The sequence below is a fragment of the Pholcus phalangioides genome, unplaced genomic scaffold, assembly GCF_987345545.1.
Source record: "Pholcus phalangioides strain wild (caught in Gottingen) unplaced genomic scaffold, Ppha-v1.0 ptg000007l_1, whole genome shotgun sequence".
Lineage (NCBI taxonomy): Eukaryota > Metazoa > Arthropoda > Arachnida > Araneae > Pholcidae > Pholcus > Pholcus phalangioides.
In genome coordinates, this window is record NW_028301600.1 from 30,047,793 (window position 1) to 30,062,927 (window position 15,135).

General features: G+C 34.9%; 1 protein-coding gene across 2 annotated transcripts in view; it reads left to right on the forward strand.

The window, feature by feature from the left end:
• Positions 1 to 4,587: 4,587 nt before the first annotated feature.
• The window catches only part of LOC149085157 (coiled-coil domain-containing protein 186-like), a 54,657-nt gene continuing 44,109 nt past the window's right edge, over positions 4,588 to 15,135 (forward strand). The window contains exons 1-2 of one of the 2 annotated variants that reach the window (XM_089233003.1): positions 4,588 to 5,858; positions 12,370 to 12,541. In XM_089233003.1, the coding sequence (XP_089089129.1) occupies positions 5,065 to 5,858; positions 12,370 to 12,541 (966 nt within the window). In that variant the 5' untranslated portion in view covers positions 4,588 to 5,064. The remainder of the gene's footprint in view (positions 5,859 to 12,369; positions 12,542 to 15,135) is intronic. The other variant, XM_089233002.1, reaches the window with a different exon arrangement.

A 15,135-nucleotide genomic window follows, 5' to 3' on the forward strand; every position in this document is an offset into this window, starting at 1 on the left:
TCGAGCGTCAACGTTTTTTCATTTACAACAGAGTATTCGATTGAAAATAATGAAAACTTCGAGAATTCCAATAAATTCTATACATTTTCACTTCTGAAAAACGCTCAATGTTTACTAATTTATTTTTTTTAATCAAGTAATGGTAAAAAAAATTAATAAAGAAATCAAAGAACGTAAGTGGAAACTTACGAAGAATTTTAATCATTTTTTTTAAAATTCTTCGACGAAAATTATGTGCGTCTTACTTGAGGCTTCGACGACAATATTTTTCCACGAAAACTTTTCTTTTTTCCTTTCTAGATGTGGCTTATACATCCTTACCGGAATTTACGGGGATTGAATCGAAAGTTTCGTGAATACTCAATATAAAATCAATTTCTATTGTGTGACACACATCGTGGACATTCAATGTTTACTGGATAAATGTCAGTCTATTAATTTATCTGTTGGTATTCAGTATGCGATGATACGAATATTCATATATGTACGCTATATTTAAACTTCCGTAAAATGTTTTGAAAAAAAAATATTAATAATTAACAGTTGATTAGTTACCATACAAATGAAATAATTTTTTCGTGGATAATTTTGTCTTCGACAAAGTTTCGTGAAATGTTTGTCTTATGCTGCCCCAATTATTTTCAATATACAAGTTAGTTTTCATCAACTCTTTATACTAGGTGTCCTGTAAGCAGGACCGGAACTAGACGGGTGGGGGAGTGAACTGCCTGGGCGGCAAAATTTAGGGGGAGGTAGTTTTAGGTGGTAACAAGAGCACCTTTAAAAAAAGTATATCGAATTTTAAAGTTGTGGCGGTGGCAAAATAATGTTGGCTGCGGGCGGCAAAAATTCTAGTTACGGTCCTGTCTGTTAGTACTAGCTCTGCCCTTATCTCGTCAACCGTCCGTCGTAGAGGTATGATTTCAATTTAAAAAACGCTCAGCAGGCGTTCAAAAATTCCCCTGTACCAGTTTTGAGAGTGGAAAATACAGTGTGTAGCAAAATAAAAGAAATTAAATTTTTATACCGTCCTCCGTGCTTTCAATTAGAAAGTTGTTGTCCTGTCTGTCCCGATGCCCAACAAAAAAATTCCATGGTTTCTAAATGCTATATTCACAGAGGTATTCGAATTCGAAAAACGGAGGAGATTTCGGAAAAGAACAGCGTTAAATGCGGGAAAACAGTTTTACACGCTTTTAACTCTGTTCTTCCCCAAATTGCCTCCACTTTTCGAATTTGAATATCTCTGTGAATATAGCACTTGGAAACTTGGAATTTTTTTGTGGATTGTTCGTGTCGCACCAACACGCTTTGATTTTGGTGCCACATTATTTTGTTGAATATATTCTGCAGCAAAGTCATTGATCTACGTTACTATGTTTCCAATAACTGGTTCATAAAAAAAAAAAAGGTTTAACTAGTTGAATGAATTTGAAACGTTGTATAGTGGGACCTATATGCCTGGGTTCCCACTAAAATGGCGTACTCGAGGTGGTGGTGGAATTTTCAATACAACACGACTGCACTAGTCTCTTACACTCTGGAGTTCATCCTAAGATTCGGATGAAACTGATGAAAACGAGCAATCGTTCTCCGAACTTGATATTAACATCTCTCATCGAATTCATCTTCACTCAATAGAGCCAGTATTATTGTACTTATGGGGGGGGGGGTTTGCTTTTACTCGCCTGTCAAATAGTATGAATGTTATACAGAATCATCAAAAACCATTGTGAAACACACATGGCTCAAAAAGTAGAAAAGAAGAGCGAGGAGAAAGGAAATAGGTGGGAAAGTAGGAATGTGTGAGATCACGAGACAAGCATTGTTTGAAACAACCAAATGCTTATTTGTGTTTACCTCTGGTGTTGGCTATAACAAGCCACGATGATAAGAGGCTTATACTAATGGGCGGATACAGATAACTTCACGGGTACCAAATGAGAAATTCTTGTCTTTTTCTTGAAATTCTTCCTCTTCCTAGAATTTAGTTCTGCCTTGTTCAGTTATGATCAGCTCTGGTCAATACAACCAATTTATTTTGAATGAACTGCTTGCTTTCTTCCATGGGCGTCCGCAAAACCTACCTTTGGGGAGGGGGTAAAAAGAGACACTGGTGGGATTGAAAAGAAGGAGTGTTCACAGAGTCTCTTCCAAAAAAATTGAGTTAACTCCCTAATCCAGACTGATCCGTGGTTCCGTCACATTTGTCAAGCTGTTTTTTCTTTCAAACTTAGGCCGTAAGAGTTGAAGAAAAAAAACCAAGTTTTTCTTCGTTTTATTTGAATGCATTAACACCTTATATAGTTCTCTTTGTATAACCTTATAATCTTCGGACATCAGTATAAATACCTTTCCAGCTCAATCGAATTTCCTATTCAGTTGTGACATTATCAGGTTAAAAGAAATTGTAAATAAGATGACAAAAGCTAATGCTATACAATTGATCCTAGCTAATAAGACAGTTAAAAAATTTTCGCCCATGGCACAGGATAAATACGACAGATCACCAATGATCTTTACTGAATAGAAACAGGACGTGAAAGTTTTTGCTTTGTGGGAGCTTTCTTTACTTTTTAGCACGCAGACATATAGTATAAAAACAGTGAGAGAATAAAATAATGCGAGGAAAGAACGAACACAAGTCTTTTACTTTTCATTGAGTGTAGCACTCACTACGAGGAAAAAACAGATCTCTGATAATACAGATTCAAGAATTGATCGGATAATCTGGTATTCAATGCTCTGCCCAAAGTATATGCACCTGTTTCTTGGGCATTGTAAAATATATTGAGCATGAGATTTTTTCTTTGGTGACAATGAAATCCGAAATTTTGACACACCACACGCTTTCCACCTTATTCTTCTTTCTACCATCGCCCAACTTCTATTCGGTGATCAACTTCACAAACGGTCTTTTTTTTCGGAATACCGAACGGCCGTTTCATAAAAGTTTCATCGTACTTTCAAAATGTTATTATTTTGAGAGCGACAGAATTTTCCAATGAACTGCATCGTATATCACAACCCATGTAAGTGGGCATTCTGTGATCCACGCAGTTTCGCTACAAGAGCGCTTTTCTGAACACAATATTGACATTTATCAATCACAGAAATAACAGACAAGACTACGCCAAAGAGATGAATGTGATCATGGGCGTAGGCAGGATTTTCTCAGAGGGAGAGAGGTGCGTTTCACAATTTAATATTTCCTTGGGGGGGGGGGGGGGTTACGTTTTTTCCTGCAAAATAACACTATTATACTGGCTCATCGGGGTGGTTAGACCTTCCCTTTTGCGTTAACTCAGGAATGTGATAAGTTAGGATTGGAAGATTGTGCAGGCTTGGGAAAGTGTCACTTCAAAAACTTCACAGAACTGACTGCAATGTACGACCTAAAGTTCCAGAAGTTTAAAATAATTATGGTAATATTCAAGTTCGATGCTCGCAAAGAACGTGAAAGATGTGTAATGGATACTAAAATTTCTATGTTTTTGGAATACATCAGCAGTGTAATAAACTCGATTTATAGACTGTGAGTTTATTGAGGAAATGATATGCATAGATAATAACGAGAGATTGTAGTTGAAAAAATAAAGAAATGATGAAATTGCGAAATTCCTTACATTTACTCATACAATATTGTTTGTCGAGACCGATACAAAAGAATGTGTTTGATTGTGACAGACTGTGATCAATGATAGTTGAGGGGAGAGAGTTTTTCCATTCGACTATAGATAGTCAGAAGATGAAGAAATAGGATTTAATTTTTGGGGACGGTTTATATTATGTTAGAGATATAGGATGGATGGCTTAGTTACAGTATCATAGTTGACCACGGATAATTTTATATAGCATAGTTTAGCGGAAAATAAGTCAGTTTATGATGAGAGGGTGAAGGAGTGGGGGGGGTCCTTTCTTTACTACGAAAAAAAATTCAGCTCAAGAGGTGTTAGTTTAACGTTCATAGTTATTTTGAAACATAAATTCTGTATCATATCCATTTCTAAACTAATCATCACCCGAAAGTTTCAAAAATAAAAAAAAAATCAAATATAGAAGAAATAACTGAGTGAAAGGGAAAAAAAGCGATACTCTATTTTTGGACTGAAAAAAAAAATACTTCAGACCACAGAAACATCTTCAAGAATTCTCTTTCCCTACAACCCTTTGCACCTCAAGATAGCAATTACAATGCAAGGGATAATAGCATTGTTACCGTGTGCTTTCTGTATTGTGTAGCTGTATAGAGCGTCCTACAATGTCATGATCTCTTCTGAATACTGGAGGAGGAGCTCGTCAACTGCAGGGGCGACAGATTTACACAAAGAAAGTAGGGGAAGGCAACTGATCAGGTCGGCCGGATATATACGGCGCTGCCCAGATTCGCCACAACATTTTTGAGCGGATATATACGGCGCTGCCCATCGAAGGGTTAAGGTCAGTGACATCGACTTTAACTCTCGTTATCTCTGTGACAATGAAACAGTTGGTCATTTTATCTGTCAGTCAATTACCGACATGGAAATGAGCTGTCTATAAAGTCCGTGTAGTTCTAGGGAGTGTTAGTCATCTTGTCTTGTTGGGAATGGCATCAGCAGATTGAAATACAAACAGCTGTGTTTGTGTTTTCGCTACTGTAGTGATTGAAATTGTTTACGTGTGGTTATAAATATGTAGGCAAGGAATACGAGAATCATCTCCTCAGAGTTATGTAGAATCTAAACCATTTGGCCAATGAAACATTTGACCTTTCCAACTGTTTAAAAGATCCATTTCCATTGATTAGCTCTAACTCTATCATATTTATTTGCAAAATTTTTTTCCATAGTCATCTCCTATATCCGCAACTATTACTGACCTCTAGGAGATTTAATATAAATCATTAATGAGCCAAACATGTGAGCACTTAATTGTTTGCCAACATATTACTATAAAAACGTTCTTTTTAAGAAAAAAAAAGTAATTCTCTAAAATCAAACTAATGAATATGGTGTTGATGTCAGTAGATAGTACTTACGTCAGTTTCTTTTCTCTCTAAATAATAATTGTTGATATTTTAAAATGGAAAACGGAGTAGACCAAGAGGATAATGAGGACCGGAATAACCAGATCAATACTAAGTTTTCTGATACAGATAAAAACATACTACTTATTTCCGACAGTGAAATAAAATCTGGAGTCACTGTAGAGGAAGTGAATAGTTCTTGTGAAGATCAAAATCAAAATGAACTTTTTAAAACAAATTCTGATGTGAAAGAGGATCATGAACAACAGCCAGACCATAATTCTATGGAGAGCAATGTAAATCTGTTTGATACAGAGCATCACGAACCATTGCATATTGATAATACAACTACAAAATGTTGTACACAAACACCTGTGACATCTTTTGAGCAAAAATCATGCAATTCAGAGTTTCCAGTAATTTGTGTATCAGAGAACCCTGAAAACTCATATTCTAGTGAGGGATTGGTCTCGCCTAAACATTCTGTAGAAACTGCCACTATATCATCAGACTGTTGTGCATCTTGTGAAAAAGAACCATGTAGGCCGAAAGATTTGTCCACACACATTGAAAAAAACTCTGGAAAGAAAACCAATTGTGAAAAAATCAAATCTGCTTCATTAGTTGTACAAGAACAAGATTGTGTGTCTAGTAATGAGTTTAGTGCAAGCAAAAAATTATCGCAAAATATAGTTGGCATATCTTCCTTGTATGATGATGACAGTGACAGTTCATATGAGTTTGATTCGGAAGTAGAATGTGATAACTCTGAAAATGGTGATGCATCATCTTCTATACAGAATTTGATGTCTATGAGAGGAAACAATTTTAAAAACTTAAGAACCAGCAGGTAGATTTGATTTCACTTGTCTTATTTTTTGTTTAATACCTTATATACTTATTTTTGTTGAAACAGCAGTGACAAAGTAATGAAGACAATAAAATTAGTAGAACTCTAGTTTATTCATCAAATAATAATAGACGGTGGTTTTTAAAAACACATCAAAATTAACTATATAATCATAGGAAAGCATGGCCAGAAGTGTGACTGATTCTGATATTTAATATGTTATAACCATGGCCCATATGTTGATGACATTTGCATTTTTCAATACGTTTTCACTTTCAAGGAATTTTTTCAGGTTTTAAGACATTTTTTTGGCATTTTTAGGATATTTTTTTCAATGAAAAATGCGCTGAAAATTTTTTTAACAAAAAAAAAAATATTACTTTCATCTCTTAACTTGTATCTTCCTTTATAGATGCCAAACTAAGTTTAGAATAAATTCCAGGTAAATTTAGTATACAGTATAGGCCTAGTAAATATTCCAAGACCTGGCCACTCCCTTAATCAAACAATAAATAAAACTGAGAATTCAAGAAATTATGATCCTATGCAAGATGTTGAGAGAAAGGAATTATCATTATATAAAAGAGAACTGGTATAATACTTACATGTAATACAGAGCGAATTCTAAAACCTGCAAATTCACGTTTAATGATTTTCATCTGTAAGAATGCTGCATATACAGTAAAATTTTGTAAGCTTTATGTTGCCTTGGGAATACTGAAGAACTGATGATGAGCATAAGATCAATATATATATATATATTCAGCATTCTGGTTTCCACCATTCAGTTCTTGTAGAAAAGTATGGAGCTTATTGATGCTATTGATAAAGTCAGTGTGCTAAAAGTGGGGTAGGCCAATTCGCTATCATGAAATTTGAAAAAATGAAGGGGCCAAAACATTAAATGCAATAAATTGCAAGCAAGTCCACAACTAATAGAGGGTGGGGAGGGAGTCTAGTGTCCCACACACCTGATCACAAAGGGCGCTGAGTTTATTGTTTTTCTATTCAAAATTACGGGGGGGGGGGCGCCAAAATAGACTCTGACCCTGGTAAATTTTTGTTGTTTATAGATTCAGTTTATTCTTTATCTCCAACTACTAGCCTATTTAAAATGCCGTTGTGGTGGTCGAGTGGTCATCGTAAGGACCCGGGTTCAAACCCCACCGTCGCCACAGTGGTGGTTAGCTGAAGTTGGTTTTCTGTGGTTCCCATTTTTGAAGCACAAATGTGAGCCGATCTCCTTGTTAAAAAGTCTCACTGCAGGTAGCATCAGGCCTACAACAGTATACTATTTAATCATTACACTTCATGCATAGGTTAGAAAAATTTATGGCAGATTGCAGCACTGCTCATAACAAACATTACACAGGAGCAAACTTCACGGAAGGTTCACTACACATTCACATATTCCAACATGTACCAATTCGTTAGAAGTTCCGCAGAGGAATATGGACGAGGTTCATGTCTGGTTTAGTAGTAGTAGCCTATTTAAATTCAATTTTATTCAAGTTGAAAGTAAATCTTCACTCTAATATAATTAACTGATATACATTTAAATATCCATATTTCATTTTTTCAGTCATTAATTGAACTGAGTTATTAAAGCAGTATCATGTTACTACTTTTTAAGAATTAATGGGAAAAATTAGACTGGCTGTAACGAATAGCGGCCAGGCTGGTTTAAACCGGTTTCTATCATGGCTAAAACTGATACCTGCTTTCATGTGATGTACATGATCATGCTCTTTTTTGTATAAATGTGGTTCAGTTTAGCTTTATCACTTCAGTTTATTCTTTATCCCCCCCAAAGGTTTACATGAATTTTTGAACTCCCTTGTATGGTTCATTCCCCAAAAAAGTGCACAGACTGTTTCCAAGACTTTGTAATTCTTTTTACAAAATTTCAGAGCACTCTGGTAGTAATTTTAATTTTTTTCTAGTACTTCATTTAATTCTTGGTCATATGAAATTTCTTAATTTGTTTCAGATGGTATCTAATTTTTTTCAAAAATCATTTTTTGTAGCAAAACCTCAAAATTTGGCTGTCCCAGCTTCAAAAAAGTGTTAAACAAAGAGGCTTGGTACAAATCTCTCTCTGGAATTTTTTTCAAAAAACTTGGAATCACATTTTATATATGTGCCATAGATGAATAAAACTGACAATAAAATTTTGAAAAAAAAATTTTTTTTTTTCTTATGAAAAACTATTTTTTTTTTGTTTTTGTCCCGAAATTTTTCCCATTTCAAAATGTCCACTCTGTTACGGTCATTTGGGAAATATATTCTTATACCAGATTAAATCTGATAACACTTTTGAGCTCATTGAAAGGTTTACTGTTAATGCTCGATCAACATTTTTGTATTTGACTTTTGCAAAATGACTTAATATTCATGTTATGTCGTTAGTACCAGATTTTTTTTTTCCATCTATATCAACATCAAGTGATAGTGCATCCACAAATATAAAAAAGTTTTAATCAATCATTCAAATTTATAATGAAAAAATAATAATTTAGGCTAATTTGTCTACTCTGTTACGTCTTCCAAAAACTCAAGCAAAAGAACAAAAACTATGATTTAAAGTAAATTTTTCTTAATTAAAAAGTTTTGAAGGTTTAAATTGAATTTAATAAGTTATCTCTTCAATTTAAACCCTTTACTACATTCTCCATCATGTTATTTTTTCATTAAATACAAAAGTAAAGTAGTACAGATTGTTAAAATCACTGCCAGGCACAGATCCAGGGAGATGAGTCATAAGGGGCATTTTAGTATGAGTAAAGGTCGTTATATGAAAATACATTCTGTATTTTATGGGACAGAACCATTATCTTCCTATATTATTTTTGTTTACAGGCTCTACTCCTGTCTCCCCATATCATTCCGGATCACTAATGTGAGAGGCATAAATGCAAGTCCAGTGGTCACTTTGACCAGATTTTAATAATTTTACCAGACCAAAATTAAAACTATGAGGTTGTTGGTGTGTTTTTAGAATTTGATCATGGGGTGGACATATTTCAAAGGTTATAAGAGGAGTTTCTGGGTCACCTATCACATTTTGTATATTATTTTTTTAGAAAATAAAAGTGTGTTTGCATGGCCTATTTAGAATATTTGAGATATCTTTCTGTCACCTAAACATTTCTGTGCACTCTGTTACAATGATCTCCACTCTGTTACGATGGTGTCCACTCCATTACGGGAAGCATTTTTGCAGTTCACAGGCAAAAAAGTTTAAGAACACTTCAAACTAAGATATTAAATTATTAATAATCAAACCATATTGTCTGTCAGAAATAAAAAGTTTTGATTTTAAGTAGCTAAATATATGTAAAAAATAAACGTTTTCATGTGCTATTTGAAAAAAATGAAAAACCATCAATGTACCAGAAAAAAAAAGTAAAAAAAAATTTTAAACTTTTTTTAAGGGGTGTGGGGTGCAAGAGCAAGAGGGGACACCCATGACCACTCTCTCCCTCTAGTGGGCGGAGCTCAAAGAGAGCGGAAGATGGGAGCTTTCTGTGCAGGGCATCCCATCCCGCTCCATGGGCCAGGGCTGGCCCCTGTCACCAGAGGCAAACTATAAAAGGGACATGCAGTCCCTCAGTCGCCAACAGCGAACTATAAAGAGGGCTACTGTGAGCCCCTGGGTCAGCTAAGTTGGTCCATCTTCAACAACAAGATTATGAATGCAGAATATTCACTAGTCTGACTTTTGAAGACAAAAATATTTTTATTAACTTATGATTATATTCATTTAGAAATGTCCTCTCCACTTGTCAATACAAGATTCAGTGAAAGACTGGTAGATACTGTCCCCGTGGGGGCAGTGATGAATTTTTCTTCCTTGTAATCTTCCTCTCAACACATATATATGCTCCAAGGGAAATATTCTATCTACTTCCATAGCTTAGGTGGTAGAGCACTTGTCCGGCAAGCGAGAGACCGGGGTTCGAGTCCCTGTGGGGGCAGTGATGAATTTTCTTCCTTGTAATCTTCATCTTCACAAATAACCAGTCTTTCAATGAATCTTGTATTAACTTATGTGATTATGTTACTCAAAATAAATTTTCTAAAGCCTGATACACTTAAAATTTTTTACTGTTATTCAAAATTAATGTAGGCCTATTTGTTTGTTAAAATTTTTATAAAAGGCATTTTAAAAAGAATCATCCAATTTTAAAAAACATAACTATTCAATTTTAAATCAGTTTTAATCCGTTTTGATTGAATAATGTATAGGTAGAAAGAGGGAAATCTTGAGTGCTAACGCTCTTCCTTCAGCCGCCACTTCAGTGTTTGTCAAGATGGCGACTGCACAACAGAAATCGTTTTGTGTTCTAAGCTTTGTGAAGTGTGAGTGTGCAACTGTTCATCATGCTTTTCGTCGACAATACCCTGGTGTTGAACTTCCTACCGCTCAAAGCATTAGGCGATGGTATAAACAATTACAAGACATGGGTTGTCTGTGTAAAGGGAAATCCCCTGGCCGTTCCTGCATGTCAGACAAAAGTGTAGAGCGCATCCAACAGAGTTTCGCACATAGTTCACAAAAATGTACTCGCAGTGGATGCAAACATGCTCGCAAAAGTTTGGGACAAATTTGACTACTTTATAGACATATGGAGTGCATTCAAAGGTGGACATATTGAGCACCTTTAATTTGGTTTGTAAAAAACTTTATGATTAGCCATGTAATATAAAATTAATCTTAAGTGTCTATGTTCAATATTTTTTGTAATATACGCATTTCAAATCGGGTGATTCTTTTTGAAATTCCCTGTATATTATTATATAACAATTTTGGCATGGTGTAAAATTACAATTCTAATTTTGATTGCTCAAGTTTTGCAATCGACTACATAAAAGATATGTTGTATATCAGAGATTGACAAATCGGAAAAATATTTAGGTGCCATCCAAATTTCTTGGGAGCCAAGCATGCTCAAAAACCAAAAAACATGCTCCTAAATAAAAAAAAATTTGACTCTTTCAGAACTTTAAAACTTTTTCCCATGTTAAATGATGTAATGTAATGAAATCAGAAAATTTTGTGTCGTCCTTAGACCAGGGCTTAATAAATCTCAAGTGCCAGGTCGCTATGGTGACTAGGAAATCTGTACTGACCACTAAAATTTTCTATGTGTTATTATTAGAGTCCAAGGATAACTCAAATTTATTGGAATTTATGTCAGCATGTATAACAATGTAAAAAAAAAAGGTTTCAATATATCGTGAAAAAGCAAGAAAAGGGGTTTTGGATGTTTTTTTGTTAGGACAAAATGCCTGGCTTCTAAAAAATTTAACTGGTACCTAAATTTTTTTTCTGATTTGTCAAGCTCTACCTGTTACTCCAATTTAGCAATCACATATATAGAAAATTTTAGGTTTAAATACCAATTTTCAGTCGCCATGGTCCCTGGGATTTGTCAAGTGCTGTTGTATGTGTTACTGCCAAAGCCGGGCCCCTATCCGAAATTCAAGCTTTCACTGGCCCTATTTATCTATCCTTATATATCCCTGTATATCTATCCCTATGATTCAGAGTCATCGCCATGATGGCCTATTTTTTGGTGATAATTATGATGATTTATATAATTAGCCATAGCTAACCATAATGATCATAAAAATCTGAATATTGATATCTTAGTGATCTCTATGTAGGGATCAACCAAAGCCTAAGCTGAAGATCGGAATTCAGACATTGGCAGGACACAAAAAAAAGCACTATAATCTCGAACTCGCCCCTGCCTATACCAGTGCATATATCTGCTCAAAGTCAATTTCATGTAGGCATTAAGTCATTTTTATACTTTAAGCTGGAGTTCACAATGATTTCACCAAACTCAAATCAAACACAATGATGCTTTTAGCTGCTTCAACACTACCTACTTTACAGCACACCAACTTCAGTCTTATATCGCCATATGGCAATTTCCAACCAATGGAGGTGGGTGGGAAATGAAGGCTCCATCCATCTGTGGTCACCTCAGGCTCGGTAGGTAAATAACTTGCTTCTGACGTTCATTGACCAGATTCAAACCCTTAGCCCTTGATGGTAACCTTCATAGTGCAAGACGAGCATCTTACCACTGCACCACTCGGTTCTCTTCAACACTTCCTGGTACTACTTTACTTTAATTCAATTAGTAGTGGTTTGTCAGAATTTCAGAGAGCTGCAATTGTCATAGGTGCGTTATTGTTGATCAAAATTTTCTATGTCACATCTTTTTTATGATCTAGTTTTTACCATGGTGCATAGCAGTGGTTCTCAAAGTGTGTATCACAGCTCCTGGGGGCATCGCCAACCTATGTCAGGGGTGTTGCGGTGAGCTATAGATATCAATGTGTGCCTGTTCAGTGGTTTAAAATGGTTGTTTTTTAGTATTACAGTAAGCCACAGATAAATGTTGACTGACACAAGGGAGCCCCAGGGGGCATACATTTTAGAACTACTGGTATGTAAGATTTATTATGAAAATGAAAACTTAAATATGTTTTGCAGGTCCAAAGCAGCTGTTGAATACTATGAAGTTCAGTTACAATTTCTTGAAAACTGTAATAAAAAATTATTAAAAGAATTGGAAGAGCTAAAGCAAGGCTTATTATCTCAGGAAACTATGCATAGAAAAAATGAGAGCCAGCTTCAGGCAGAGTATGAAACTAAATTGGAAAAGGTATCTATTTCTATATGAAAAATAACTTTTTTATTTCATATTAAATTTATTAAAGAATTTGAATACTTATGTTTGAAATATGTGTCACAAAAACAAAATTATCACAGCACGACACAACACTATTCTGACAACTACATCTATAGAATCTGATAGTCAAATCCAAAGTCAAATGTTCTGTAGAAAAAACTGGTATACACCCAAATTTGTTAATTGTGTCCCTTGGGAGTAAAATAGTAACTCTGAAAATGGTAGAAATAAAACTGGCTATGCATTTAAATTGTATTTTACAGAAATTCTTCAGGTGAAGAACAAATTCAACAAAGAAGCTTTGAACAAATTAATTGAATTATGATTAATGATTTAATGGATCTGCAGGTGCAAGAGAAAAGGACTGTGATTGGTAAGTTCTACCACAATAATTTGTGGTAATGTCACATGGTACTTTCATCTCAAACATTCTTCATACAGTAAACGTCGCTTATTATAATTACAGATAATGTTATCATTTGGATATTGCTATCTCTAGGGCTAATAAGTTATTTTTATGGCCTAAAAATCCTAACCCTAGTTATCACTTTTGCTAAGTACGGAATGTCATAACATCATGACATGAGAATGAGAAAAAAATAATTTATAGTTATCAGGACTTTAGTTTATGTTATCAATTTATTTTTGCTGAAAGATTTTTCTTTTTACATATTTTCATGCTAATGTTGAATCAGATAAATTTTTCTTTATAAGTTATCCTTATCAACCTTCAAGACTGTAGGAGGTCAGAAGGCTCTCTTATTGACAAAAATTTCCATATGGTTCGCAATGTCCTAATTGGGCTGTAATTGCCGCTATGATCTATGTATGTGTGGTGCTTTTTTTGCAATTTTTTTTACTATAGTGAAGCCATGTGTATAAAGCAAAAAAAAAGTCATTTTCTTCAGTTCATGTTCAGTTTCCTTCAACAGACCACATTCACAGTTCCTCTCCCAGAAGATTTTCACAAGGGAATTCTATGGAATGTACTGTACCATTATCTAAGTTTCATGATTTGTAATACACATTAGACAGTTGCATTCTAACAACTAACAATTTCTAAAAGGGGATGTAGCTTAAATGGAGACAAAAATCCTCTTTTACAGCAATTGACAAAAAATTACACAATTTAACATTCTGAAACCTGTTATGTTGGAAATAAAAACAAAGTTGTCCCTTTTCCATATGTTCCGTTGGATCATGTTCTCCATATGTTCCATAGGGTAATCATACTTATAACAAGAATTTTTTTCAGATATAGTTATCAATCAAATTCAAATTTATTTCATTTACACATGTTGCACAGGTAAATGATAAAGGTAAATAATAACATCAAATGCTCTAGAGAGGTCAAAGAAGATGCCAATACATATTCTGTTTTTGTCTAGATTAGACTAAGAAATTTAAAGCATGAAGGATTGCAGTTTCTGCGAAACATTTTTTTCGGATACCATACTGAGATGAGAGCAGATTTAAATAGTCAAGATAAGAGCAGAACTGTCAGTTATTGTTATCAGAAACCCAGAGTCCTGATGTGATCGCATTAAGTGCTGTTCACTGTATTACCTTTGATTTCATCTTTAATTAACATACATGAAAATCTAAAGATATTAACACCCTTGAATGCATTGTAAGCTATACATACAAGTTTCTAGACTTGCATATAAGTCAGTAATTACTTGATCCTAGCATTTCCAGTTTCGGGTCTGTATGTGTCTGTGGGTGCCACCAACATTTTAAAACTATCTTCTAATATACTTCAACATCTTATTATTTGGTACCTCAAATGAAAAATGTCCTTGTGATGGATTGCCTCTATTTATCAGCAGCTTCATAAGAAAACACACACTCACTGAACTCTGAACATGAACCTATTCATTCTCTGAATGCAAGAAGAGTACCTAATGTGCAATTTTTTTTCCTATTCCAACTGGAGGACTTTTCATGGAGAGGGCACAAAGAAAGTACATGAGCCCCCCCCACAAAAGTGAGACTGATGATATTGAAACAAATTTGACGAAAGTTGCATTACAAACACTAACCATGCTTTTATGACTGCTGCAACAAAAACAAATTTCTATGGCCTATGGTCTCATACATGTAGGATTTCCAAATTCCCAACATTTTGAAGCCATTGGGAACAGGAAATTGTATTTCCTAATAATTTTTTTTTTTGGAGGGAAATCACTTATTTACAGTGGAACCCTGTTTATACTACTCATTTATTCGCCTTCTCACCTTCGTAGAGGAAGGCCACACGATATTTTGCTCCGGCCGATGTGCAAACTATCACAACGCTAGCAGGGCATATCTGCTTCACTCCTTCACTTCCGTGTAAAAAATTTCCCTTTTTATGTCAACCAACTTTTCTCATTGCGGCGAAGTGTCGTTGCCGGCGCCATCTTGATTTCCATTGCCACCATGCATCACTAGAATAAACAATTAACCATGCGGTAATTAGGTAAATAACGACTGTTGGATTGCCGATTCAAGTGTTTGCCATCCGTGCCCAGCTGTCTTGAAGCAAGCAGGCCGAGGTAGTAGTGTCCAGACAACCAAAGTGAGCA